We start from the raw sequence: 25,452 nt of genomic DNA on the forward strand, positions 1-25,452 counted from the left end.
CAGAAAGTCACACACACTCTTGCCCTAAGGGACTTTTATTTCACAGTCTCGCAGCTGGCTGGCTAATTCTTGTGCAGCTGTTTTGGTGTGAGACAACCACACCCCATTCAGCTCAATAAACAGAGCTGTAAAAGTAAATGTAGTGTCATGAAATGAGAATCCACTGAAATAAATATATTGCATTATCAAATAAAAGTCATCTGGAATAAATAAATGTGGCATTATGAAATAAAGTCCCCTGTAATAAACAAAAATAGTGCTTTTTAAAACATACTTTTTAAAATAAAAACCTATTTTTTTTATTTATTTTTATTTATATCTATGTATATATTTATTGCCTCATTTATTTATTTCAGGATTTATTTCATGGGCTTATTTATTGATGGATTTATTTATTGTGGTAGAGGCGAGCTTGATTGCTTTTAGAAAGCACATGCCAGTAACTGAGTCATCTCTCCTCTGCTCCTGTGTGTTGAAGTATGCATAAATGTTCCACTAGAGGACAATACTCAGCTATATCTGTGAACACTGGACTGACAGGCTGGCTACTACCATCATGTAAAAATCTTATTTGTACTAAATTTTGTGGTGGTAGCTGATGAGTCAGTGCACTACTAGATGAGTATGTTACTGAGGAGGAAGAGGGTATACCACATATTCCAGTGTTTCTTTGTTGTTGTTTTTTGGCTGATAGGTGGATATACTGTGAACAGTCAGAAACTGAGGTCGTTATACCTCTTATACCTGCATAGACCTTCCACTGTTTATATTCTATCATAATGACAGAAACTGCAACATAAGTTTAAGTAAAGAGTAACAGACCACAGAAATGTAATGCTCAAATGAAATTTCCCTTCTAAATACAAGATATAGGCCTTTTATTACATATGCCACATAAAGATACAGATATAAATATACAGATGAAGATGGGTGTAAGATCAGGAATGGTATGTTTGGTAACAGTCACAAAAAACACATATAAGACGTACAACAAATGTGAAAACAGAAATTCTGATTTCATCTTAAGTGCTGATTCCTCCTTCCTTCCTTCCTTCCTTCCTTCCTTCCTTCCTTCCTTCTTTTCTTCATCATTTTCTAATTTAGAGCAAGAAAAAGTACAGCAAAAGATATTTATTTTTAAGTTTCAAAGCAAGAAAAAAAAACACACCCCACAGCCCTTTTTCCTCCTTTTTTATTTTATTTGTTAAAGCAACAGCAGAAAAGTAATAAACAGACTTAAACCCAGTGGTCACATATGTAGATGAAGAGTACAAGTTTATCTGATAATAGCATCAAGAAAATGTTGATCTTTAGAGTCAAAAACAGTCACATTAAGCTGGCAAATTAAAGAAACAATATTCTGTGTTGGACACAAAATGCACATCTAATCACACCTCTAGCAGGATATCCCCAACAATTATCTCCAAGACTACAGTATTTTTATATTCTTATCATCTCACCACACATCAATTTAGCATAGACAAATAATAGAGCAGTCTATTACAGTGTTTGTGAGGAACCAAAGAGGGTTAAAGACCCCATGCTGCTAAGTACAACTAAAGTCTGAGATACAATTGACCCAACTGACTACAGTTAACACATTAAAATCTTTATATAGTTTAAATTATATTAGAAACAACAATTCCCCGTGATTACTTTTCCATATTTAGATGTACAGATGATTTTATTTTTCCTTTTTTTCTACAGTAAGTAAAAGTTAGTAACTAACCTGCACCCTTACACATTTAGAAACAAGTTAGAAAATTATAATGAAACTGTAGATGTGTGTTTGTGAAGCATCCACGTGGTTATTGTGGGTGTACGAGTGTGTATAGTGATACATGCATGCAGTGTTGGAGGAAGTGCTCAGATCTTCACGTAAAGGTACTGATACCACAATACACATAAAAGTCCTGCATTGAAATGTTACTCAGGCAAAAGTATGTAAGTATAATCGGGTAAATGTAAGTAATAACAGGAGAAAAATAAACTATTCTATATGTTATCATTATATTATTATGACTCGTGCATTCAAAGCAAGATTTTACTGTTGAAGTTGGTTGAGGTGGAGCTCATTTTGAACTGTTAACTAATGATTATTTTCATTATGAATTAATCTGCTGATTACTTTCTCCACTCATTGATTGATTGTTTGGTTTGTAAAAATTCTGAAAATAATAAGAAATACTGTCACGATTGCCTACAATGCTTGTTTTGTCCAACCAACAGTCCAGTCCTCCATATTATTACTAACACACAACAATTAATAATGTTATTAAAAGAAAAAGCAGCAAAATCTGCACATTTGTAAAGCTAAAACCATGAAATGTTTTCACAAGATTAATGTATATCAAACTTATTAACTTCAACCATCAAAATAGTTCATTTTTTGTACCTCAACTATTTGATTAGTGGACAAATGTATGTATCATATTTTATAAACTCGTGATAATGTTTGCAAAAATCTTAATCTGTTAGTAACTAAAGCTGCAGTGGTGCAGTAAAAAGTAAAAATGGAATGGAGTAGAAGTATAATGTGGCATGAAAAGAAAAGTACAAGTACCTTAAATTTCTTCTTAAAGGGGAACTGCGTCTATTTAAAAATGTATACATGTTATTCCTACGGTCTAAAACTGTCCAAAAATATTTGTAAATTAAAAAGAGCTCTCTCCCAAATCCAAAAAACTAGAGTGCTAAAACTCAAATTTGTGATGTCATCAGTTGTAACGTCAGTTTTTGATGGAAGATTGCTCGACATGCTCAACAGTTGTGTGTTTAGTTTTTGATGAAAATAAAGAAATTGCCTGCTTTGATACCATGCCTGAAATTGCATGCTGGTATGAATAAATAGGATGATTGTTCTGCAACTGGAGCCTGCAGGTCAGGAAACAGAGGCATCAACTGAAGCAAGCGTGTCAGCCAGGTCAGGTTAAATATCTCAGTAGCTGCAAGTAGTAGACTTAGCTCCTACAACTACAATAGAATAAAGCTCATTTGAGTATAAAAACAAAACAAAAAAAACATTTTGGGGGTTCTTAAAATCAGGCTGCCATGCCTTGTCTTTGGAGCAGCTCAAGACTTTATCCATTATGACATCGCAAGTTTGAGACTTCCTTCTCTGGTTTACTTTAACATATTTAAATTAAAATTTTAACATATTTGAATTATTCATTTAGGTGATGTTCCCTTTTAAGTCCAGTAATCGAGTAAATACACTTAGTTCAGTTCCACCACTGCATGCATGTCTTGTGTGTCGTCTCAGTGAGTGCTGTATCGGCTGCTGTCTCTGGTCTCGGTTGTCTTTATCAGAAGTTTTGGAGCAGGAGAGCAGCTGTTACTGTGATAGCCATTAGTACTTTTAGTACCTGGAGAGAGACAGAGAGAGAAAGAAAGAAAGGCAGGGCAGTGAACAAGAAAGAAAAGTCAAACAGGTAGGTGGAGACAGAGAGAAAGAAAGATATAAAGAAAAAGATAAAGTCAGACAAAGATACAGAGTAGTGTGTCAGTAAATTATAAGTGGCTAAAGTAACAAAAGTCCCCAGCCAGATATGAAGCACAGACACTGCAGTTATGTTGAATCCATCTTACATGAGTGGATCACAGTGACACCCCAAAATTTTCATAGAAACAAAAAGTTAAATCTAATTATAAGTTGTCAAGCAATATCAAAAATTGGACTAAAAAGATGACCATCCTGCATATCACTGCAGCGAGAGTGTGGAGGTCTTTAAAAGCCCCGTTTCCACTGCAGGAACTTCGGGGTAATTTTACGGGGCCAGGGCCGCTGGTGCGTGTCTCCACCGCAGGAACCACCCCCGAAGGACAGAGTTCCGGAACTTTTACAGGGGCTAAACAAGTCCCTGCCTCAGAGTAGGTACTCAGAACGGCCCCGAAAAACTCCTGGGTGGGGCTTGGGGTTTACTTGGTGCTGATTGGATATACTCAAGGCGGGATGTGACGTCAACAGAATAGCCGGCATTTTTAAAACTCAGCCTTGTCACCCCGGTCAAAATGGTCGCGCAACGATTACGTCAAATTCAGAGCCCAGTAACTTTACAGGAACCGTCCTCCTACTCCGCTCTCTCAGTGGAGACATGGCAGTTGAGAGGGCCGAGCGAGAGGATGTCCCTGTAAAGTTCCTGCCCCCCAAATAGTACCAGGAACTTCTTCAGTGGAAACGGGCCTTTTGTCATGGACAGGCGTTTAAAGGTCCAGTGTATAAAATATAGGGGGATGTATTGGCAGACATGGAATAGAATATATTAATTAAGTGACCGCTTATGCTGTTAGAGGTCACGGGTGTGCTGGAGCTTATCCCAGCTGACACTGGGCAAGAGGCAGTGTACACACTGGACAGGCCGCCAGACTATCACAGTGCTAATCACCTGAAAATAAGTGTTTTTGTTGCCTTAGATTGAGCCGTTTATATAAATATAGGGAGTGGGTCTGCGGAGATTGCCACGTTGCGCCATTATGTTTCTACAGTAGCCCAGAGAGGACAAACCAAACCAGTGAACATACTTAGCAGCCCTTCTGCGATGGGAGCATCGGAAAAACACTGATTTATTCCATAAAACTGCTTTATTTAGTGTTTTTAGCCTTTAAATCATCAGGTCTATTTGTTTTGGAAAGGAGGAGACCTCTACGAATAATTCAGTCCCCCGAAAAAACTTCCTGAACGTCTGGATCAGAGATAAGTTAAGCATGCATTAGCAGGTGGTGAGCTAGCAGCCCATCTGCAACATGCCCAACACCATTGGAGAAATACTGATTTGTAACCTGAAACTCATTTATTCAGTGTTTTAATCACCTGGTCTGTTTGTTTTGGAGAGGAAGAGATCTCTGCGGATAATTCGGCTCCTGGTAAAAACCTCCTGAACAATGAAAACTGAAGGAATTCTAACCTGGACAAGTTTCAGCTCAAGATGCTAAAATCTCCTTAAATCATACACTTTGTTCCTTTAAATCTAATTTTAAGTTTTCAAAAAATGTCAGTCACTGAGATGAGTAGGAGATTGTCCTGCATATCACTGCAGTGAGAGTGTGGAGGTCTTGTTCATGGACAGGCATTTAAATGTCTACACCCTTCTTATTAATGGTGGAGGTTTTGGTTACTCACTGTAGCTGGAGACGGACTGGATGTTGAGGACGGTCTGTTGTCCAAGTCTGCAGAAGAAAAAGAGACAGAGAGCGTGTGTTGGTGTGTTATATTAAAGGAGACACACAGACACAATTATTCTTCTCCTCTTCTCACCTGTCCTCCTCTCCCTCCAGCAGCTTCCTGTAGGTGGCGATCTCAATGTCCAGAGCCAGTTTCAGGTTCATCAGGTCCTGCAGGTGAAGAATAAAATATCATATAGGGGGAAGTGACTAAAATGCAAGGACAGACGGCAAGGAAAGGACTCAAGGATGTGCAAAGTGTGAAACAAGAACAGACTCAGATCAATATAACTTTTGTGTATGTTGTTGCGTCTCAAAGTCAAGGAAGGATCCTTAAACGGCTGAATTTCACGTCATCAAATCCCACTGAAGGACTGCTCCAATGTCAAGGATCCTTCAAATTTCATCAAGGACCAAATCCTTACTTCCGAGACTTTTCAAGGACGCATGCTTGTATCCTCAGTGGGCATTAAGTACTCACAACTCTTTGAGCACGATTTGCCGGAAGTAAAGGCGAGGCCTCTTCACACACCTGGGTGCTCTCTCGCCTGTTCCAATGTGTGTTCACCGGGTTGTGCCTAGCCTCTGTAGGACCAGACTTGGAAGGACCCGTCCCCCTTGACTTTGAGAAGCAGTGAATGTCTCTCACTCACCTGATACTCTCTGAGCTGTCTGGCCATGTCTTGCTTGGCCCTCTGCAGAGCGTCCTCCAGGTCTCTGGTCCGGGCTTTGGCTTCTTTCACAGCCAGTTCTCCACGCTCCTCGGCCTCAGCCAGCTGGTTCTCCAGGCTGCCACGCTGAGTGAGGAGACACGGGCAACAAATCATCCATGCTATACTTAGAATCATCTAAAAAATGACATTGTACAAGGGCTGCATCTTTCCTGTAGGTGTACCTGAGCTTTGACAGCCTCGATCTCACTCTGCAGCCGGCTGATCAGTCGGTTGACCTCAGCCACCTCTCCCTTCACGATGCGGAGCTCGTCTCCGTACTGACTCGCCTGCACCGACATCTGGTCAAACTACAGACAGAGGGAGGTTCACATTAGCTGCATCACTGCCTTGTCTTATTGAACAGCGAGCTTGGACCGATCTTCACACATTTATAGCTATGATATACCATCTGATTGGTAGACAACCAATCTACCTCCTGAGCCACTGATACACTGATACATTTAGTACTGCCTATTCATCACAAATAAAATAATATAAAACTTGCAGAACTGCCAGTTTGATATTATTTTATTCATCACAAATAAAATAATATCAAACTGGCAGTTCTGCATAATGACTACTTTTACTTTTGATACTTGCAGCACATATAGTTAGTAATACTCCTATTCTACTACCACACCTAAGTAAAATGTTGAACTCGTAATCTGAATATCTGACCTGAATCTGATCTGAATACTTCCTCTACTACTGACACTCTCAAATATCTTCTTAGTTCAGCTTGTGTGTCTGTATAAGACAGTTTGGATTTCACTCTCAAGTCACAATTTAACACTTCTTTTCTTAAGAGATGTGAATTCAGTGGGTCAAATGTGTAATGTCTCTGTTACAGATCACACTGAAGGCTAATATAACAGATTACAATGGATGCTGGACATCTTATCTTGTGCTTTCTGCACACTTCTTTTCTTACTTTGCTCTTGTACCAATCCTCGGCCTCCTCTCGGCTGCGGGCTGCGATCTCCTCGTACTGAGCTTTGACCTCAGCTACAATCTGCTCCATGTTCAGGCTGCGGCTGTTGTCCATCTGCACCACCACCGAGGTGTCTTTGATGCTGGCCTGCAGCTCACGCAGCTCCTGGTGCAGGAAACAAAACAGAAGTGAGACACAAATAGCATAGGTCCACATGCAATGAGCCAAATATAAATTACATTTTCGATGAACAGGATCAGAGCTGTTCAAATCTAAGTTTGATTTTTATTGGAAATTGTTGTGTGGGTCTTTCATGTGTTGATTATGATGTGACTGTTTCAGTTCAATTGTAGTTGTCTGACTTTTCAGACACATGTTAGAAGTTACTGCATCATAACAACGAGAAAAAAGGGAAAAAAAGACTACTAAATGACTTTTGTCCTGATAGATTCATCTGAAACTCAGTCAACAATAATCTTGACATTACACAGTCAAGCATTGTTTTCATTATAATTTGCCATTAATTTTTTATTCGTCGTACTTCAAAGTGCCATCCTCAGACTCTTCTTTTTTTTTGTACAGTCAACAGTGCAAAACCCAAAGATAATCTGTTTGCTTCAAGCTAAAATATGGCAAGGCACCAAATTCGAGTCCAGTCAGCAGAAGAAAATGTTGGAATTGTGCTTTTCTGCAGACTACAGATAGGTTACATGTGTACGTGTCATCAACATTGCTAAAGTAGCTTAGTGTATTAGCTGACTTTGTCCTCTGAAGTTGAAGGGGATAGTAGATGGCGTTACACCTAGGCGAGACACCTGCCAGGCTGCAGATCTCTATTTGAGACCAACAGCCAACAAAATCAGTTGCGATTTAGAGAATCATTCCTGTTTGCTGCACTTCCAGCAGGGATCGTGCGCTCCCAAACCGGGTATTTAAGTCAAAAAATTCTCTTTTCCTAACCGTTATCAAGTACACACATTAATCACAGCTTTGTTGAATTTAGGTAAACACATGAAAATACAACAAACACATGCTTTTCTACTCATTACATATTTTTAGCTCATCACCAGGTTACATGTCATGTTTCTCTGGAGCTGCAGAGCATTAAGCTCTCTCGGGGATAATACGAATCATTTTTCCTTTGTTAAAGTGTTTTTGGTCAGCTCCAAGAACTCTGACAATAAGTAACAACAACAAAAACAAAAGAAAAAATATTTCCTTTAGCTGATATAAAAAAAACAACCTCCAGAGGCAGTTAATGTTTGATGTTAAGTCCCCAGTGAGTCATGAGACGGAAGCAGAACAATGGAAAGGAAAGTGTGACAGCTGGAGGGAAATAACTGGAGAGAAATACAGGAAGACGACAAATACATTTGATAAATCTGAACCTTTTTCACATTCTAACTGTTTTAAAGCCTTAAAAAGTTTCAATACCTCCTCATAGACGTTGCGCAGGAAGTTGATTTCATCAGTCAGAGCTCCCACTTTATCCTCCAGGTCGGCTTTTACCAGGTAGGCTGAGTCTACATCCTGAACACAGAAACAAAAACCACACAGAGATTAATGACGAAGTCAGAGGATGCCCAACGTTATTACGGCTCATCCCGAGAGGAACATGACTGTCTAAACCAAATTTAATAGAAATCCATCCAATAGTTGGTTTATAGTTTCGTTCACTCAAAACCACAAAAATGTGAACCTCGTGGCGACGCTTAAGGAAAAGTGAAGAGATATACAAGGTCAGTAGGAGTCATCCTCTGAGAACCATGAAGAAGAAGATATACGTTATTAATCACTGAGGGTAAACTCAATATTTTTTCACTCTGTTGTCATTTACAAAGTGTCCCGAAATACACACACATGCACAAACAATAAATGGAGAGATGTCAGAGTGAGGGGGCTGCCTTGGACAGGCATCCTGCAGTTGGGGATTCAGTCCAGTCCACGCTCCATGCTTGGTCTGTACGGGGATTTGAACCGATAACCCTCCAGACCCCAAGTTCCTATGGACTGAGCTACTACTGCCCCCTGTCTGTACAAAATTTCAAACAATCCAACCAATAATTATTGAGATATTTTAATCTGGACTAAGGTGGTGGGCCAACTTCTCCATCCCCAGAGTCATGCATTTTGCCAGGATAAAACCACTGTTAAAGAAAACCCGTGTAACGATTGCATGTGCTCACAGACATCTTTAATCTCACAGCTGCAGCAGTAAAGTCCTGTGAATCTTTTTCCTCCACAGACAACAACCCTGTCACATTACAGTTGTATGTTACTTGACTGCTTGGTTATTGATGTTGCTGTGGTAACGTATTTGCTACCTGGATTGATGTTCAGAGACAACGTGTCTGTCAAGTCAAGGAACACTACATTCATATATTATGTGGGCTATGCAAGGAGGTTGTTGGATGTACAAAGTGCAGGACTTTGACACTGGAACCCTGCATCCACGCATAGCCTCCTGTCCAAGATTTAGGTAACAAGGGCACCCTGTTAAAGTTTATGATTTCAGTTAAATGAAATAATGTCTTCAAATGTGTCTGAAGGTAATTTTTACTTTCAATAAGGAAAACTGGACGACTGCATACAGTCATAAGATGTCATTCAGTGCGGCTTTTCGCACAGCCAGAGAAGCAAATCTACCTGTGATTCAAGCTATTTAACAAAAACTTTGACCGGGTGATTCACCCATTCATCTTGAATCGCTCTGGATCTGCCAACCAGAGCCACTGCACAGCAAATTAAGCTGTCATGCAATCAAATCGTGAAAGCAACTTTGGTTTGCAGGAAGAAAAAAATAACCCAAAGGCCACTCTGCAAATGTATGGTTTCCCTCTGCAGTATTGTGAAGCTGGTCTCGCAAATGTTTGAGTAGAAGAGTAAATAATTAAGTCCTGTAGGGAACACAAATGTCTAAACCGAATTTTGCGGCAATCCATCCAATAGTTAGAAAGTCGGGGGATAAACTAGCATGATTAAAAAACAAAAACAAATAGTGAATAAAGTTTGGGTTTGTTTTTTTTTTGTTTTTTTTTTTATAAAACTCCAGTCATGATCATTTTCTGACCTTTAAGTCCTGGGTTGGCAAATTTCCAGACTGTCTTACATGGACTCCGACTGTTGTTCTCATGTGACGCTGACGATAAAGTTCCCAAAGCATTTGTGGGTTTTGATGCATGTGGGAATGTAGAGATGAGAGCAAAGGAGGACAATAGAGTGGTTCACCTTACCACCACACCTGTGATGTATGAATGAATGTGTGTGCGTGCTGACCTTCTTCAGGATAACAAAGTCGTTCTCCAGGTTGTTTCTCTTGTTAATCTCTTCCTCGTATCTGTAACAGAGGCGAGACAAAAATGAAATAACATATACTGAGATATTACAGAACTCACAGTGACTTTACTTACTTGTGTTTGTAGTCCTCCACCAAGCCCTGCATGTTCCTCAGCTCCCCGTCCAGTTTGGTCTTGTCATTGTTGACCAGGTCCATCTGGCGCCTCAGACCCGCCATGTAGGCCTCGAACAGGGGCTCCACGTTGGACCGGCTCACCACCTGGCCCTGCATCACATCCATTTTGGTCTGAAGCATCTTGTTCTGCTGCTCCAGGTAACGTACCTGAATGATGGAGGTGATGCCATAAATATCTTCTGACAGCCATTTTGGAGGTTATTGTGTTTGTTAGCCAGCTCTCCATCCTAATTAAATGACCATATTTTACTTTTACTAAAATAAAATTACCAAAATTTGTCCACTTGGCCATAATGGCTGTTTCGCTTCGAGCTATTTTCCCTAATCTGTTAGCAAACAGTTTCTCTGTTTGTTTCTGAAAGTTAGTTTAGTGGCTAGTTTTTTTTTTTTTTGTCAACTGTGTGTGAAGGACTTGTGGCATCCAGCAGTTACAGTTGCAAACTGCAACCAACTAAAACTTCTTCTGTGTGCCAAGTGTGTAGGAGAACTTCTGTGGCTGACATGAAAATGCAAAACTTTAGTATTTTGCTTGTCTGTTCTGGGCTATTGTAGCAATAACATGGCTAACTCATGTCAAACATTGGCGTGCATTTCGGTTGTCGCCATCTTGATTTTTTTTTTGGAGCCTGAAGTGAACATATTTGGGTGACAGGCTGACGCTGTGGAGGAGCAAGGGGAGTACACTATGAGTAGTAGACAGCCTGTCACTCAAAGTGGCCCGCCATAATCATGCGTAATGTTAAGCCTGCTAAAATGTTAAAATTAGCTATAGAGACCAAAACTGTTTTTAGAACAGGCTGTAAACATGTTTATTTCTGCTGTAAAGTTGGGCGATTTAACATGGGTGTCTATGGGGACTGATGGGGATTGACTTGCTTCTGGAGTCAGCCTCAAGTGGCCATTAGAGGAGCTAGAGAAAATATACTTACTATATTATATTCCATTTCTGTCATTAGATACCACCAACTCCTACACACTGGACATTTAAATGCAAAAATCCCAGTCTGTTAAAGTTTTTTGTGTGTGTGTGTGTGTGTGTGTTTTCTGCTAGTAGACTGACTGTTTTGGAGGTTTGATAGTTGGTTGGACAAAACAAGCAATTCAAAGATGTTATCTTTAGTTCTGTGTATTTGTGATGGACATGTTTCACTATTTTCTGGCATTTTATGGACCAATTAAATTAGATGTCAATGTGGAAAACTTTTGGTCAGTCTTCACTTTGATGAATAATGGAACAAAATCGATGAGCCTAAGCTGTCCTTACTCGAATATATCGGTTTATCACAACACAAATCTGACAGTAGAGAAGACCTTTGGACACCGTAATACCAAAAACTTTAAGTAACATTGTATTTGCTCGGCTTTTGCTTTCAGTGTGATTCACGTCAGAATCATGTACAATCATGCCACCAGGGAGGAGGCATGATGTGTGTTACCATTGGTCTTACTATTTATCATGGGAGACAGAAACTTCATCATTGTCCTTTACCTCCAATAAGTATGAAGGATTCTAAGGTCTCTCAAAATACCAAACTATGACAATACATTCCACCATGTCTAACAATATTCTACCACTCTTAGTTAGCTGCTAACCAAATCGCTAGAAAAATTTTGGCATTGTATGTTTCTGCAAACCATAGATATGTTACATTTGTATGTTATTATGTAGAAGATATGTTGAAACTTTACATTTCTGCTATGTTGTGGTTATGTTTAGGCACAAAAACTACTTGGTTATGGTTCAGAAAAGATCATCTTTTGGCTTAAAATACCGGTTTACCACATTCAGTGCTAAAAGCTGCTGGAAACACAGTGATGAGTCATTACATCACAACCGGTTTTGTCGTTTGTTGGTCTCGCACAGTGGTCTGCAGCTTGGCAGACTTCCCGCCTAGGTGTAATACCATCCGCCATACCCTCCACCACCTGATGACAGAATCAGCTTGTATACTACGTCACTTTAGAAACACTGATATGATATAAAACGTGCAAATGTAACATATATGTGGCTTGCAGAAACATGTAATGCCAAAGTTTTCTTCTGGTCACTGGGATGCATAGTTGCATTCACTGAATACCATCTTTCCTCGGGTAAACAGAGGTTAAAGAAACTGCATCATTCCAGCAGATAAGCAGCTCGATCTCAACATCAACACCTGACTGTACCTGCATGGCTCGTGTTTCCTGCCTGCGGCCGGGTATCTCCACCACCCATTATACCTCCTCCCTCCAAGACAAAGCCAGTGTTCTGTTCAGAGCAGAATAATCTCCCTCTGAGACACAACCCCACCGTGTCTGACCCGATTCATCAGGTTACAACACAATAACTCAATGGGACGGAAATGGGACGGATAGCTTAAATATCCAGTGTGGCCTATTACCACTGATTCAAGTTTTAAAAGGCTGTTTAAATCCCAGATGCATTCACTGAATCTTTGGCTCTTTTTAAGGCATTTTGTCTTTGTCTTTTAATCCACTGTTCAGGTTCATTTTTGCAACAACCAGCATCAATAAATATAATATTTCCCAGTGGGTCATTGATCCTCATTCAGATTTAAACTGGGTCATCATGCTGCAACATATAAAACTTTGTCTACCTGTTGCATCAGGCTGATTACTTCTCTGCATGAGGGGAAGCAGCTCTTTAATGTTTCAGTGCTGTTGGGATCAGTCGGGTTGGATTACACCAGTAATTGCAGGGTTGGTTTATCAGTCAGTTGACTGGACTTTGCCCTTTAGCTGTTCTGATGAGCAGAAGAAGAGGTCTTCCTGCCTCAATGTCCAAAATTTAATAAATTATTGTCCTGATGTAGCTGCAATGATCAGATTCCAAGATTGAATGTGTATCAATAAATCAGCCCAGAGGAGTCCAGACTGAAGTCACCTCACCTCTCCTGCAGCTCAGAGCTCCTACGGCCACGATAAGAGCAAACAAGGACCCTTTTGTGAGTCCCCTGTTAGCTGGAGAGTCACAACAACCATCTCACTTACAGAGAAGGATGGAGACAAGCTTTCAAGTGCTTCCTGGGAAATTTCACAATATTTTGTCTTGGAACACTGAAACTGTTTTGCTTACTACACAGTCTTACTCACTTACTGAACTTTTGCACTCTGACTTAAACGATAACATCCTTGAGAGCATTTTACACTAAAATTTCCAAATTAATTTTAATCATTTTGGGTGTAAACTCAGAGATTAACACAAATCTAACACCTCCACTGTTATTTTAGGATCTCTAGCTGCTCCAAAACAAAACAACAATAACAAAGAACAAAAAAAGAATTTCCCTCAGGAAATTTAGATGGAGGGCAGTAAAATGAAGTAAACAAATATATATATATTTTCAAAGAATATATTACCAGGTGATTTTATATCATTTATGCTAACACAAATTTACTATATATTGGGGTTTTTTTGTTTTTTTTTTACTAATATTACCATGTAATCTTTTTTTTTCTCTGTACACTAAAATTCATTTAAATTCTGCGCGTTCTGCTTTAAACAACTAACACTGTGGGAGATTCACAATCAAAAGGATTTTTTTTATCCTAATAGGTCAATACTATATCAAGTGTTTTAGTTCTTTGTGGTACATTGAAAAAAAATCAGCTCTCAAAAAGCTAAAAAGTAGATAATAGTTTTGTACATTTGTATATTTGGACCTTCGTCCAGCACTCTGTCTCAATCCGCCCGAAGTGTATCTCTGCTGATGTGAGATGTCAACAATGCCTCCATTGTGAAAGTGTGTTACCGACTCCGTGAGAAAGCGGAGATGTTCCCTAAGTACGGTATCAATGTCCGACTTTATCACAGGGCTGGTCACTCCTTCTGTGAGAAATGTGTGTTCTTCAGGAACCTCAACAACACTACTACAGATTCACTTCCCCATTTAACACCCAGTATTTTACCCTTATACTACAGGCCTGATGTCTGCAGTTACTCAACCATTCAGGCTCTTAAATACGAGTTTGGCTTGTGTTGGCATTGTGACCTTGAGGCCTTCATTAAGGTCCGCTTGAGCCATTAAAGTGGCTAAAATCAATCTCTATATTTTTTTTTATCGTTAAAATATATTAAATATGTATATAAAGTTTTTGAACATTAGCCACCATAAGGTCATACACCAGACCAAAAGAGGCTGTAGCAGCAAAACCACCTGGCTGTATGAGATTAAATGAGGATGCATTTTGTTGCTCATGAGTTCAAGTTTTTATTTGTGAGAGGAAGAGTCTGTTTTTTTCTTCTTTTAAGAGCTTAAAGCCTAGAGCAAGTCCAGTGTATTCAATTTTCAAATTGAAGCAAACAACAAGATCAAATAATTAATTATATGGTTTATAAAATGTCCAAAAATAAAGGAAACAAATTAACAACCACAAAGTGTTTACTTATACTTTACTTGTAATCACTTATTTGGTCCAACCAACAATCTAACATCCTGATGCATTTAATCTACAATGACACGTCAGGGAAAAGCAGCAAATCCTCACATTTTAGATGCCGATAACAGAGAATGTTGAGCTTTTTTGGCTTGAAAAAAAAAAAAGACATCAATTAGTCGAGATGTTTTTCTTATCTGAAAATAGTAGTATTACAGTGCAGAAATGCTCTGTTGCAAGTACAAGTCCTCCCTTCATTTTTGTTGAGTCATAATTTGTGACGAATGAGTACTTTTATACAGAATGGCCAGTTTCAGAATATTATGTATGATATTATTGGATTAGAATTATGGATGCATTCATGCGTTCATAACTTAAATGTTGCAGCTGGTAAAGGTGGAGCTCATTTTAATTACTTCATACTGCTGGGTGGTTGGTGAATTTCCCCAGGAGCTCAATCAAATTTGATTGTAATCTATAGTAATTCAACATAATTTATTTGCTGATTGTATTTTGTGTAATTAACAAATACATTTTATACTTGAAGCAGAAAATGGAGATACTCAAATCAGGTAATGTTACTTTCCACCAGTGATGAACTGACCTGCTGTTTAAGCTCTCGTCTTTTTACCTTATCAATGAAGCTTGCAAAGCGGTTGTTGAGGCTCTTGATCTGCTCCTTTTCGTGGGCTCGGCACATGGACAGGCTCGGGTCGATCTCCAGGTTGAGGGGGGCCAGCAGGCTCTTGTTGACCGACAGGGAGGCCAGCGGGGCACCGAGGCCGTGGTGGTGCCCGTTGGCACTCGTGTAGAGAGAGCTGCTGCTCAGGGAGATGCCGCTGAAACCCCCCTGACCAGGACCGAAACCACTCAGCCTCCTTGACCCACTGCTGGTCCGGACGGAGCTACTGGAGCTGATTCGCTTGGTACGACTCAGACTCATGGTGGAGACAGAGGTGTGGTGGGATGCAGAGAAGAAGGTAGAGAGAGACAAAAAGATGGAGAATGGTTGAAGGAAGCAGAGGAGCAGGTGGTGGAAGGACTGAGATAGATTAAATGGAAAACAGGCAGCTAGGAGAAGAAGAGACTTGGAAGAGATTAGTAAAACAAGAGCAGAAGAAGAAATTGTTTACAGTGAAATGCAGGTTAATAAGAAGATGCAAGACGTGCAGAGAACAGGCTGAGCAGAGAACGACTGAGCGACTGCAAAGAGAGGCAAACCAGGTGAGTATAAGATGTCAGACCACAGCGAGGTGTCTCAGGTGTCTCATGGCATTTTAAACCTCCCCAGGGTGGAGACAGAGGAGGAGGAGAAACTGGAGCACCAGAGAGATGTGGTGTCAGATATCCAGTGTTTCTGACTTTTAGGGAAAATGTAAATAAGTTTGCATTCTTTTTTTTTTTCTTTCTTCAAATAGGTGCCAGAGGGTGTGTTTATGCTACAAAGCCAGAAAGGGGTCCCTATTTACCCTCAAATATAAATGAACAACCTAATTTGGAAAATAACCATCAAAATAACTTCATCTGAGTCCTTTTTGGAGACAAGAAGCCTCAGGCTGGTTAACCATGTGAACTCATCTGTTTGTGTGGTTTTAGTTCACCCTGCTTTGGATATTAACACCATCCTCATTACATCATAGTTTGGCGCACCACATGATTTAATGTTATCACCTGACTGAATGGGCATATGGGTTAGAAGGGGTCTGCTCCACCTACTAGTAGGTTAAAGCCGTAATCAGTCCATTAAAGGTTTATTAGGCTCATGCACCCCTTCAGTAACTTGTAGACAGGTTCAGAGGAAACTGTCCATAGGTAAAGAGAAGAGAATTTCCACACACTGTCCTATTACTTGCAATAAACTTTATTTAAATACACAACGTCTCGGTCCTTAGATCTCAAAGGTTGTAGGATAAAACTTTATTTAACCTGAGGTAAACTGTCGTGCAGTGGTTGCAACAGAGTAAAACTTGAACATTCTCTAAAATTATTTCACATTAACATTCAGTTGTCATATATAAGGCAGTTTTTTTGCTGTTTTTGTAACATTATGCACACAAAGAAATCCAAGAATGTCAATTATCAGTTAAAAGCTGGTGATGTGTACAAATCCTCATCAGTCGGAGTGACAGATAAAAATCACTTTAAAATTATTGAGTGATGCAAGATGTTGAGAGTCCGTTTGTCTGACATTTTTCCAAATGTCTTCTTTTGGCTGGTGTGTCTGTTGACGGTCCTCTCTTCCTTTTTCCTCTCATATTCTTCGTTTTTTGTAATGCTGCCACCTCAGTCTTCTTCTTCTTCTTCTTCTTCTTCTTCTTCTTCTTCTGTGCTCCTGCTGGCTCTGCCTTCTTTTTCTTCTTCTTCTTCTTCTTCTTCTTCTCTGCACCTGCCAGCTCGGTCTTCATCTTCTTCTGTGCTCCTGCTGAATCAGCTTTCTTATTCTTCTGTAATGCTACTTGTTCAGCCTTCATCTTTTTCTTTGCTCCTGCCGGCTCAGCCATCTTCTTCTGTGCTTCAGCCAGCTCAGCCTTCTTCTTCTTCTGTGCTCCTGTTTGTGTTAAATTTTAAATTTTGTTTTTAAGATATACTAATTAGAATTTATAAACCTAAACATATGTACAGTATGTTTCCTTGCTCTCATCCTGGTGACTGTTGTTGTTGCTTTGGAAAAGCAAAATTACAGCTGTAAACCACCATTGAAAATCATTAAAAATTAAGAAGATGGGAATAAGATTGAATTGTGGTCAGAATGTGAGATTTATGATGCATTAAAACTTCATGATTTAATAATACTGAAAGCAAAACATAAATGCAGTAAGTACAAAATGTGTCTCTGATCTCAGTAAACAACAGATACCTTTCTTCTGAGTTTGTCTTTTGATGAATGTTGTCTTTGTTGTCCGGGGCAGAGCCATCGTCCTTTCTGCTGGTGCTTTCTGATTGGTCTTCAGCTCCACCTCCACAGGGTAGTGGTCACTGATACTCAAAGTCTGGGAAACCAAATAAAGTTTGAATAATGACCCATCCCCCTTAAGATAGAGTAAAGCTATCAGTGATGAAGAGGTTTGATCAACACAAACAGTCTCACTTGTTCATCCGTCAAGTTGAACTCTTTCTGGAAGTTGAAGGGCTTGGCCGACCCGGGGACGATGGCGTCCAGCATGGTCTGTCTGTACACAACGATCCTGTCGGCAGAACATGCATCACAATCTTATAAAACAATTAAACAAGACAAAAATCCATTTAGATAACAGCCCTGAGATGTGAGCTACCTGTCATAGGTGTGGTCATTACAGTTACTAGTCGTCGTGTCAACACCATCCTTGATCAGCCAATGATAAGGAGCAGAGGAGATGCGGATCTTCTCCTTCTTCCTCTTGGAGAGATAACGTCCATCTGCATTAAAATCCCCCAAAATCATAATTTTCTGCAAAAGAAAACAATCATGACATAAAAAAAAATGTTATTTTTTTACTCTACCCCCACTGTGGATATCCAAAGACAGAAAAATGAAGTTAGATGTTCATCAGAAAATTGGCTTACATATTACTCACATGACTTATTGCTCATTAAATGTCCACTAGTCCATACCCATTGAGTGCACAGTTGCCCACGTACAGTTTCACATGGTGTGTGTTTGGTGTACAGGTCATAGGAAATTACAGATTAAATAGTCAACTGAACCCATTAAGAACAGCAATGTATTCAGACAGAGTTTTTGTGAATTTGATAGTACGATTGCTTTATTGAAAGTACAGTAGTACTGTTGCCAATAGTGGGATAGTTAGTGGGCTAAAACTGTACATTAGTAGTTGAGGTAGCACGTTGAAAGGCAGATAGTTAAAGTGTTTATTAAAAACATTGGTCCACAGGGGGAGCCACAGTGGTTGGTCGCATTTTAGCCATTTTTAAGCATTTCTCTGTTGTTATAGCGCCACCCAGTTGCCAAATAGAGTTAAATTCCTCCAGTCACCTTGAGGCGTCCTGTTCTACATATCTACCAAGATTAGTAAAAATCGATACGGCGGTTAGGCCTAGATAAGAAATTAGCTCTCTAGCGCCCCCATTTTGTTTGATGGGGTCAATAATGGAGGGGTCCCCTCAGATTATGTGTGGTCATATGCCTACAAAGTTGCGTGGTGATGGGTGAAACCCTTGAGATGTTATACACCTTTATGTGATGAGCCACGCCCTCCGCAATATTCATTGCCTTATAGAAGCTCAGTTTTAGTAAGTTTTCCAACTTTTGCCAAGAGGGAACTTTAGATATTGGTCCCTAGATTATGTTCACCCAGTTTCACGCAGATCGCTCAAACTTCCTAGGAAGAGATCCATTTGAAGTGTTTTTCAAAAAATTCAAAATGGTGGAAAATATATATAACTGGACAGCGTATCTTCAGAGGATCTGAGGTAAATGTGTTCCTCATGAGGAGAGACATCTCTGTGCAAAGTTTCATGTCTCTACGACATACGGGGCATGAGATATGCCCATTCAAAGTTTGAAATTTCAATCGGTTGCTATAGCGCCCCCCTTTGGCCAATTGATGTAATATTGCTTCATTCGCATCCTCCCATGACCCTCTACCACTGTGCCAAATTTCACATGGATTGACCAAGTCAGTGAGGAGAAAAATGTGGAACAGACACACAGACACACCCACAGAGAGAGTTTTCGTCATTATATAATAAGATAAGTATTATCAGCAAAATGTTAGATCTTTAATTTAAACCTGTAAAAATGGGAGCATATTTTTTTTAAAAATTCAGTCTATACTCTATTATGTGCCTTCAGTCTGATAAATAAACAAAACATCCTTTGCATTTTTTATCACACCCATCATAATTTACATATCTGAAATCATTCAAATATGAAACAATCATAAACTCATAAAACAGCAGAATGGTTTAAATGTCTGCAGTAAAGAAAGAAAATGCTTCTGTGTAATTTAAATTAAGGTTTAGAAGGAAATTATCATTAAAATCAATGTTAAGAAAGTGTCTGCTGGAATATTTTGTAAAACCAGGAGCTAAAAATATTTCTGTTGTCCATTAAAGTTGTTTTCCAAACCAGATTTGAACATCGTAAAATGGTGTAACCGTTGGCAAACAGCTCAGTTGTGTCAGGCAGTAAATTCAGAGTTGGGAAGTCAACCAACACCCTCACGTATATGATTTATGTGGCACTCTCTAAAAGAGTCTACCTACATTAGTCCTCCACTTCCTCCTGACAGCATCGACTACATCATGCAGCTCGTCCAGCTCCTTCAGTGAGTCATTCGGTTTGGTGTGGACTGGGATCAGAACCAGATCTTTAACCTCTGTAATACACAGGTCCAGACAGTTAAAACACATTTTGAAAAAAAAACACACACACACACACACAATACTTACAGACAAATAACACATACTCGTAGATGGACAGCAGAAGCGCAGGATGAAGGGCTCTCTGGCGAAGGCGTCCTCATCTCCTTCTTGATTATCTTCATACTGATGACAAGCTTTCAGTGTCACATCATCCTCTCTGAGACACACACACACAAGATATGAACACAAGGACATTGATGTGTTTGTATGCGTGCGACGTGAACCCGAAGACAACCTTTCTGAGTTTGCTTACTACCACAAACTGTATATAAATCCCACACAGTGGCCTCATAATACTTAATAATAGCTGTAATTTGGGAGTGACAGTGCACCTGGGCTCTCCTACCTGTAGAAACAAACAAAGCGCTCCTTGTAGGTGTCTCGTCCCAGCTGGGAGCTGGCGGTCATGGAGTAGGGACGGTTTTTGTTGGAGCTGAGTGAAACGGAAACAACAAAGAAGTTCAGTAACGTGAAGTCTGTGTGTCTCAGATGTGGTATAATTTAGTTGTGTTTTGTCCTGCTAGCATCTTGTATCAGCCGTCCCTCATTCAACCACCAGCTCACTGTTGGGTTTTTTTTAACCATGACCATGATCTTTACCTATAAGCACCTGAATACTTTCTGTCACCTAAATCTTTGCAGTAGAGAAAAAAGATCAGAAAATGCTTACAGGAGTCATTTTGCAATGCTCAGGCTGTTACTGAGCCCACAGATAAATAACTTGGTTATTTAAGAGTGACAGTTTGCAGTGAATTTAATAAATGCACAAACAAAATCATATGGTTGTTCTTTTTCAGCATAACCCGGTCTTTTCCTCTCATGACACCATATTCCTTGGGTGCACAACAAATATCAGAGTCTCGTAAACGCTTTTCATTATAGTTTCCCACATGCATCAACACAACATCAAACTGTCTAATTAACAAATTAGTTTACCATTAAATTTGCTGAGCACATCATGATTATAATAATGCTACATCCAAACTTTTTTATTGAGGGCTGTCGTCAACATCACAGCGTCTCATGCATCTCTCTATTTGAATACTGGAATTAAAGCTCTGCTGTGCCTGACTTTTTGTTGTTGTCTGCCAGCTTATTTATCTTATTAAAGGGCCAGTGTGTAGGATTAAGGGGGATTTAGTGGCCTCTAGTGGTGAGGATTGCAGATTGCAACCACCTGAAACTTCTCCTAGTTAGAATTCCTTCAGCATTCATCGTTCAGGAGGTTTTTACAGCGACCCAAATTATCCACAGAGGTCTCCTTCTCTTCTGAACAAGGTGATTTAAACCGGTAAAACACTAAATAAAGCAGCCTCAGGGTACAAATCAGTGTTTCTCTGATGCCATTTGGCATGTGCGACACCTGCAGCACCTGCTGATCCATGCTCATGTTTTTTCTGTGATAACTTCAGATCCAGATGTTCACGACCCGCTGATTTAAACCAGTAAAAACACTGAATAAAACAATTTCTCACCTGTCAGAGTCAGTGTTTTTCCAACGCTGCTCATGGCCGAGTGGCTTCTAACTATGGTGGCTAACATGAAAATGTGAAAACACAAGTATCCCTATCTAGAGACAGTGTTTGGTTTGTTTGTCCTGAGCTCCTGTATAAACATGGCAATGCAACATGGCAATCTCTGCAGACAAGCACCCTGCCATGTAGATATAATAAGCTCATTCTAGGTATAGAAAAATTAATGATTCTTATTTTCAGGTGATTATACACTAAAGATAACATACTTATTATATTATATTTATTCTACGCCAATGTATCCCCCTAAATCCGACACACTGGACCTTTAACAAATCAACTGCACTTTTAGATACTTAATTCATTATAGTATGAAGAGAAAGAGAAAGTATACATGCAAGAAAAAGAGTTTCTCCCTCTTCATGACATTATCTTTATAACACAGTGCAGAGAACTCACCTGTTGTTGTTGAGCTCTTTCAGTAACTTCTCCATGGCCTTACCGCTCTTATCCATCACCTCCAGTATCACCACCACACTGTACTGAGACATGATCTGCAGGACACGCAGTCAATACAACTTGTTGTGTAAACGACATACATTCATATGTTGCTATTATCAGTGGTATACTGTCCATAAAATCATTATGATGAAGGACTTACCTTGGTGAGGTAGTGGACCACCATCTTGTTCGTGACTTTTTTCCATCCCAGGTTTTTTGCATTGAAGGCTGCAATCTTCATTTTGACTTCAGGTGATTACAAAAGTTTTACAGGATGAATATGAGAGACATGCCGTTCAAACTGTAGGTGTGACAAGAAAGAAATCTTTCAGGTCCAATTCTGTGTGTGGTTGAGATGGGTTTTTAGTCGCTATGCAGTGGAGACAGAAGTCCACATTGAAGCTGTACAGCTCTCTGAAGAACGACATCCAGAGGAGGGGGTTGTGGGCTGCGTCAGTCAAGAGGTCGGAGTGACAAGTAAGGTGAATACAACTCAGAAAACCCTGGAGAGGCCAATTAACCTACCAATACAGTCTGATTCAATCTACCCTAATCCCATCAACACCTCAGAGACTGTCTTCCTTGGTAAGAAGTTCATGAATTATACACAGAGAACTGTTAATCAGTGTTAAATAGTTTGTTTGAGTGACAGTAAAACATGATAAAACAAAACTATTATGTCACACATTTTACTCTATAAGTCAAACAAGATAAGTAAAGGAAGAAAGGTTAATGTAGTGTGTGAAACTAAGAAATGAGCCGTCAAGAGAAAAAAAATAGCTGCAGGGTGAAAACACTGCAGTTGGTTTTGTTGAAACACGTCAGTTGACAGTTATTTTCTTATGCATATTGTCTCAACATGCAGCACAGAGGTGACTTTATTTATAAAAATAAGAGTTAACATGAAGCAAAAAGGGGTGTGGAAGAGAAGAAGAATATTTGTTTGATAATTAACTTTACATTCAAACTGAGAGAAAGTACTATGCATGTGAAGTCTGCTCATTTCCCCTCTTTGCATGTTATAAGATTTTACTTATTTCACTTCTGTGGCACAAGATCAATATTTATTTAACATCTTTCAAGTGTTTTATAACATTTTGGGTTTTTATAGGTTGAATGCCTTTGTTTATCTCATACAATTTAAAAATACTGTGTTACATGTAAAATACCTGTATTTAGAGTTATACCTGAAGTACAGCAGTATAAGCAACGCAGTGTCTACATAAAGGAACAATAATTGACAGCACTCATTATGCAGAGAAGCACATTTCAGAGGTTAATATTATTATATATGTTACATTTTCTGATTATTTTATCTTACTATATAATGACGAAAACTCTGTCTGTGTGTGTGTTCCACATTTTTCTCCTCACTGACTTGGTCAATCCATGTGAAATTTGGCACAGTGGTAGAGGGTCATGGGAGGATGCGAGTGAAGCAATATTACATCAATTGGCCAAAGGGGGGCGCTGTAGCAACTGACTGAAATAGCAAACTTTGAATGGGCATATCTCATGCCCCGTATGTCGTAGAGACATGAAACTTTGCACAGAGATGCCTCTCCTCATGAGGAACACATTTGCCTCAAGAACCCATAACTTCCGCTTATATAGATTTTCCGCCATTTTGAATTTTTTGAAAAACACTTCAAATGGATCTCTTCCTAGGAAGTTTGAGCGATCTGCATGAAACTGGGTGAACATAATCTAGGGACCAATATCTAAAGTTCCCTCTTGGCAAAAGTTGGAAAACTTAAAACTGAGCTTCTATAAGGCAATGAATATTGCGGAGGGCGTGGCTCATCACATAAAGGTGTATAACATCTCAAGGGTTTCACCCATCACCACGCAACTTTGTAGGCATATGACCACACATAATCAGAGGGGACCCCTCCATTATTGACCCCATCAAACAAAATGGGGGCGCTAGAGAGCTAATCTCTTATCTAGGCCTAACCGCCATATGGATTTTTACTAAACTTGGTAGATATGGAGAACAGGACACCTCAAGGTGACTGGAGAAATTTAACTCTAATTGGCAACTGGGTGGCGCTATAACAACAGAAAAATGCCTAAAAATGGCTAAAATGCGACCGATCGCTGTGGCTCCCCCTGTGGACCAATGTTGTTGATTTTTCTAATTTTTGGTATGACTAAGTCATGGTATGGTATGCTGTACATAATCACGGAAACTGTCAGTGTGTCATTCTGTCAGTCCCACGTTTTTCTACTCACTGACATGGTCAATCTATGTGAAACTGCACATAGGCATTGAGGATTGACATAGGTAGAAGGTGACAAAGCTACCAGTGGGTATGGACTAGTTGTTATTATTCATGCATTAACATGTAAGCAGTATTTTAATGTTTACCTTCTTTATTTCAATCTGTAATAATACATCATATTTTCTAAGATGATAAAATGTTATGTAAAAAATGTTTTAACCTGTAAAGTAACTACAGCTGTCAAATAAATGTTGTGGAGTAAAAAAAGACAGTCTTTTCCTCTGAAATGTGATGGAGTAGAAGGATAAAGCAGTATAAAATGGAAATACCTTCTCATAAAATGCACTTACATGCTGTTATCCCCTCAAAGGAAACACATTTTAAACATCCAGGGCTCCCACAAACTAAAGTGCTTTATATATTACACATGAAGTAATGCTCAGCTCCTCCTCCTGTCTCTGACAATGTAAATTTCAAAATGACATTGTGGACGTTTGGTTAACAACATTCTGCTTCCTCAGTAATATCAACATAGTGTCATTCATTTTGGAGACTTTAAAATGAAACTGAATTAAAGTCCTCAAAGCATTCATCCTTCTCTAAGAGCATAATTTTTAGTGCTGGAGAGGAGTTTTCAGTCCAGAGAAGTGGGCAAGTGAAACAAACAGAAGAACAACTCACCAGTCTGGGTCAAATATGCAATGTTGTGATGGCATCAGCAGACAGACTGAGACTGAACTCCACAGAATACAGAACAAGCGGAGTACAGAGGTCATGAAGCCAGCTCAATGTACATACAGCAGCAGATGTATGCAAACCCTAACACACCCACATCCCACATCGATCTGTTATCTGGACCAGTAAGTGTTTCCTGTCTGTGAGAACTGCTGGGTCTTTGTCAGAGACACCACAGAGCGTAGTTGACTGTCACTTTATCAGGGAAAAAACATATTATTTGATAGATGTCATTAAAAATTCAAATTGCATTTTAATAAAGAAATAGTTCCAAAATGAAAATCTCATGTCTGCGCGTTAAGAGCAACGCTGAAGTCTAGATGTTGTTAGTTTAGCTTAGTGTGAATAATGGAAGCAGGGGGAAACAGCTAACCTGGCCCTGACTTTTTAAGACAGTAAAACACCCACCAGGCGACACAGCTCACTAATGCCAATTTTTCACAGATAAGCTTTGGTTCTTGAACTGGTTTCGATCAGGACACTTGGAACATCGGTGCTAACT

At 39.5% G+C, this 25,452-nt stretch overlaps 2 protein-coding genes across 2 annotated transcripts; both read right to left on the reverse strand.

Moving 5' to 3' along the window:
* Window positions 1-1,222: 1,222 nt before the first annotated feature.
* si:dkey-222f2.1 (intermediate filament protein ON3) lies at window positions 1,223-16,065 on the reverse strand. Its single transcript, XM_049576520.1, has 10 exons — window positions 15,285-16,065; window positions 10,215-10,423; window positions 10,081-10,141; window positions 8,239-8,334; window positions 6,805-6,969; window positions 6,056-6,181; window positions 5,814-5,957; window positions 5,255-5,331; window positions 5,120-5,166; window positions 1,223-3,365 (listed from the first exon to the last, which is right to left on the reverse strand). The coding sequence occupies exons 1-10, from the start codon at window positions 15,594-15,596 to the stop codon at window positions 3,259-3,261; spliced, it is 1,344 nt and encodes a 447-aa protein (XP_049432477.1). The 5' UTR covers window positions 15,597-16,065; the 3' UTR covers window positions 1,223-3,258.
* A 442-nt stretch (window positions 16,066-16,507) lies between these two features.
* LOC125890500 (deoxyribonuclease-1-like) lies at window positions 16,508-24,968 on the reverse strand. The gene is made up of 10 exons (XM_049579177.1): window positions 24,897-24,968; window positions 22,151-22,291; window positions 21,949-22,043; window positions 20,364-20,450; window positions 20,062-20,174; window positions 19,859-19,971; window positions 17,926-18,080; window positions 17,742-17,838; window positions 17,511-17,643; window positions 16,508-17,201 (listed from the first exon to the last, which is right to left on the reverse strand). Exons 2-10 carry the CDS (start codon window positions 22,229-22,231, stop codon window positions 16,801-16,803), a joined length of 1,275 nt encoding a protein of 424 aa, XP_049435134.1. The 5' UTR covers window positions 22,232-22,291; window positions 24,897-24,968; the 3' UTR covers window positions 16,508-16,800.
* Between the last annotated feature and the right edge of the window lie 484 nt (window positions 24,969-25,452).

Source organism: Epinephelus fuscoguttatus, linkage group LG1 (assembly GCF_011397635.1).
Source record: "Epinephelus fuscoguttatus linkage group LG1, E.fuscoguttatus.final_Chr_v1".
NCBI lineage: Eukaryota > Metazoa > Chordata > Actinopteri > Perciformes > Serranidae > Epinephelus > Epinephelus fuscoguttatus.

Bases quoted from the DNA above. Each gene is read 5' to 3' on its own strand.
- si:dkey-222f2.1 (XM_049576520.1), bottom strand. From the start codon at position 15,596: ATGAGTCTGAGTCGTACCAAGCGAATCAGCTCCAGTAGCTCCGTCCGG. The intron at 10,424-15,284 runs GTAAAAAGACGA...TCCATCATTCAG, and splicing joins TTGCAAGCTTCATTGATAAG to GTACGTTACCTGGAGCAGCA. The intron at 10,142-10,214 runs GTAAGTAAAGTC...CCTCTGTTACAG, and splicing joins GTGGAGGACTACAAACACAA to ATACGAGGAAGAGATTAACA.
- LOC125890500 (XM_049579177.1), bottom strand. From the start codon at position 22,231: ATGAAGATTGCAGCCTTCAATGCAAAAAACCTGGGATGGAAAAAAGTC. The intron at 20,451-21,948 runs GTGAGTTCTCTG...CGTTTCACTCAG, and splicing joins AAAGAGCTCAACAACAACAG to CTCCAACAAAAACCGTCCCT. The intron at 17,839-17,925 runs GTAGCTCACATC...TTCTGCCGACAG, and splicing joins AATGACCACACCTATGACAG to GATCGTTGTGTACAGACAGA.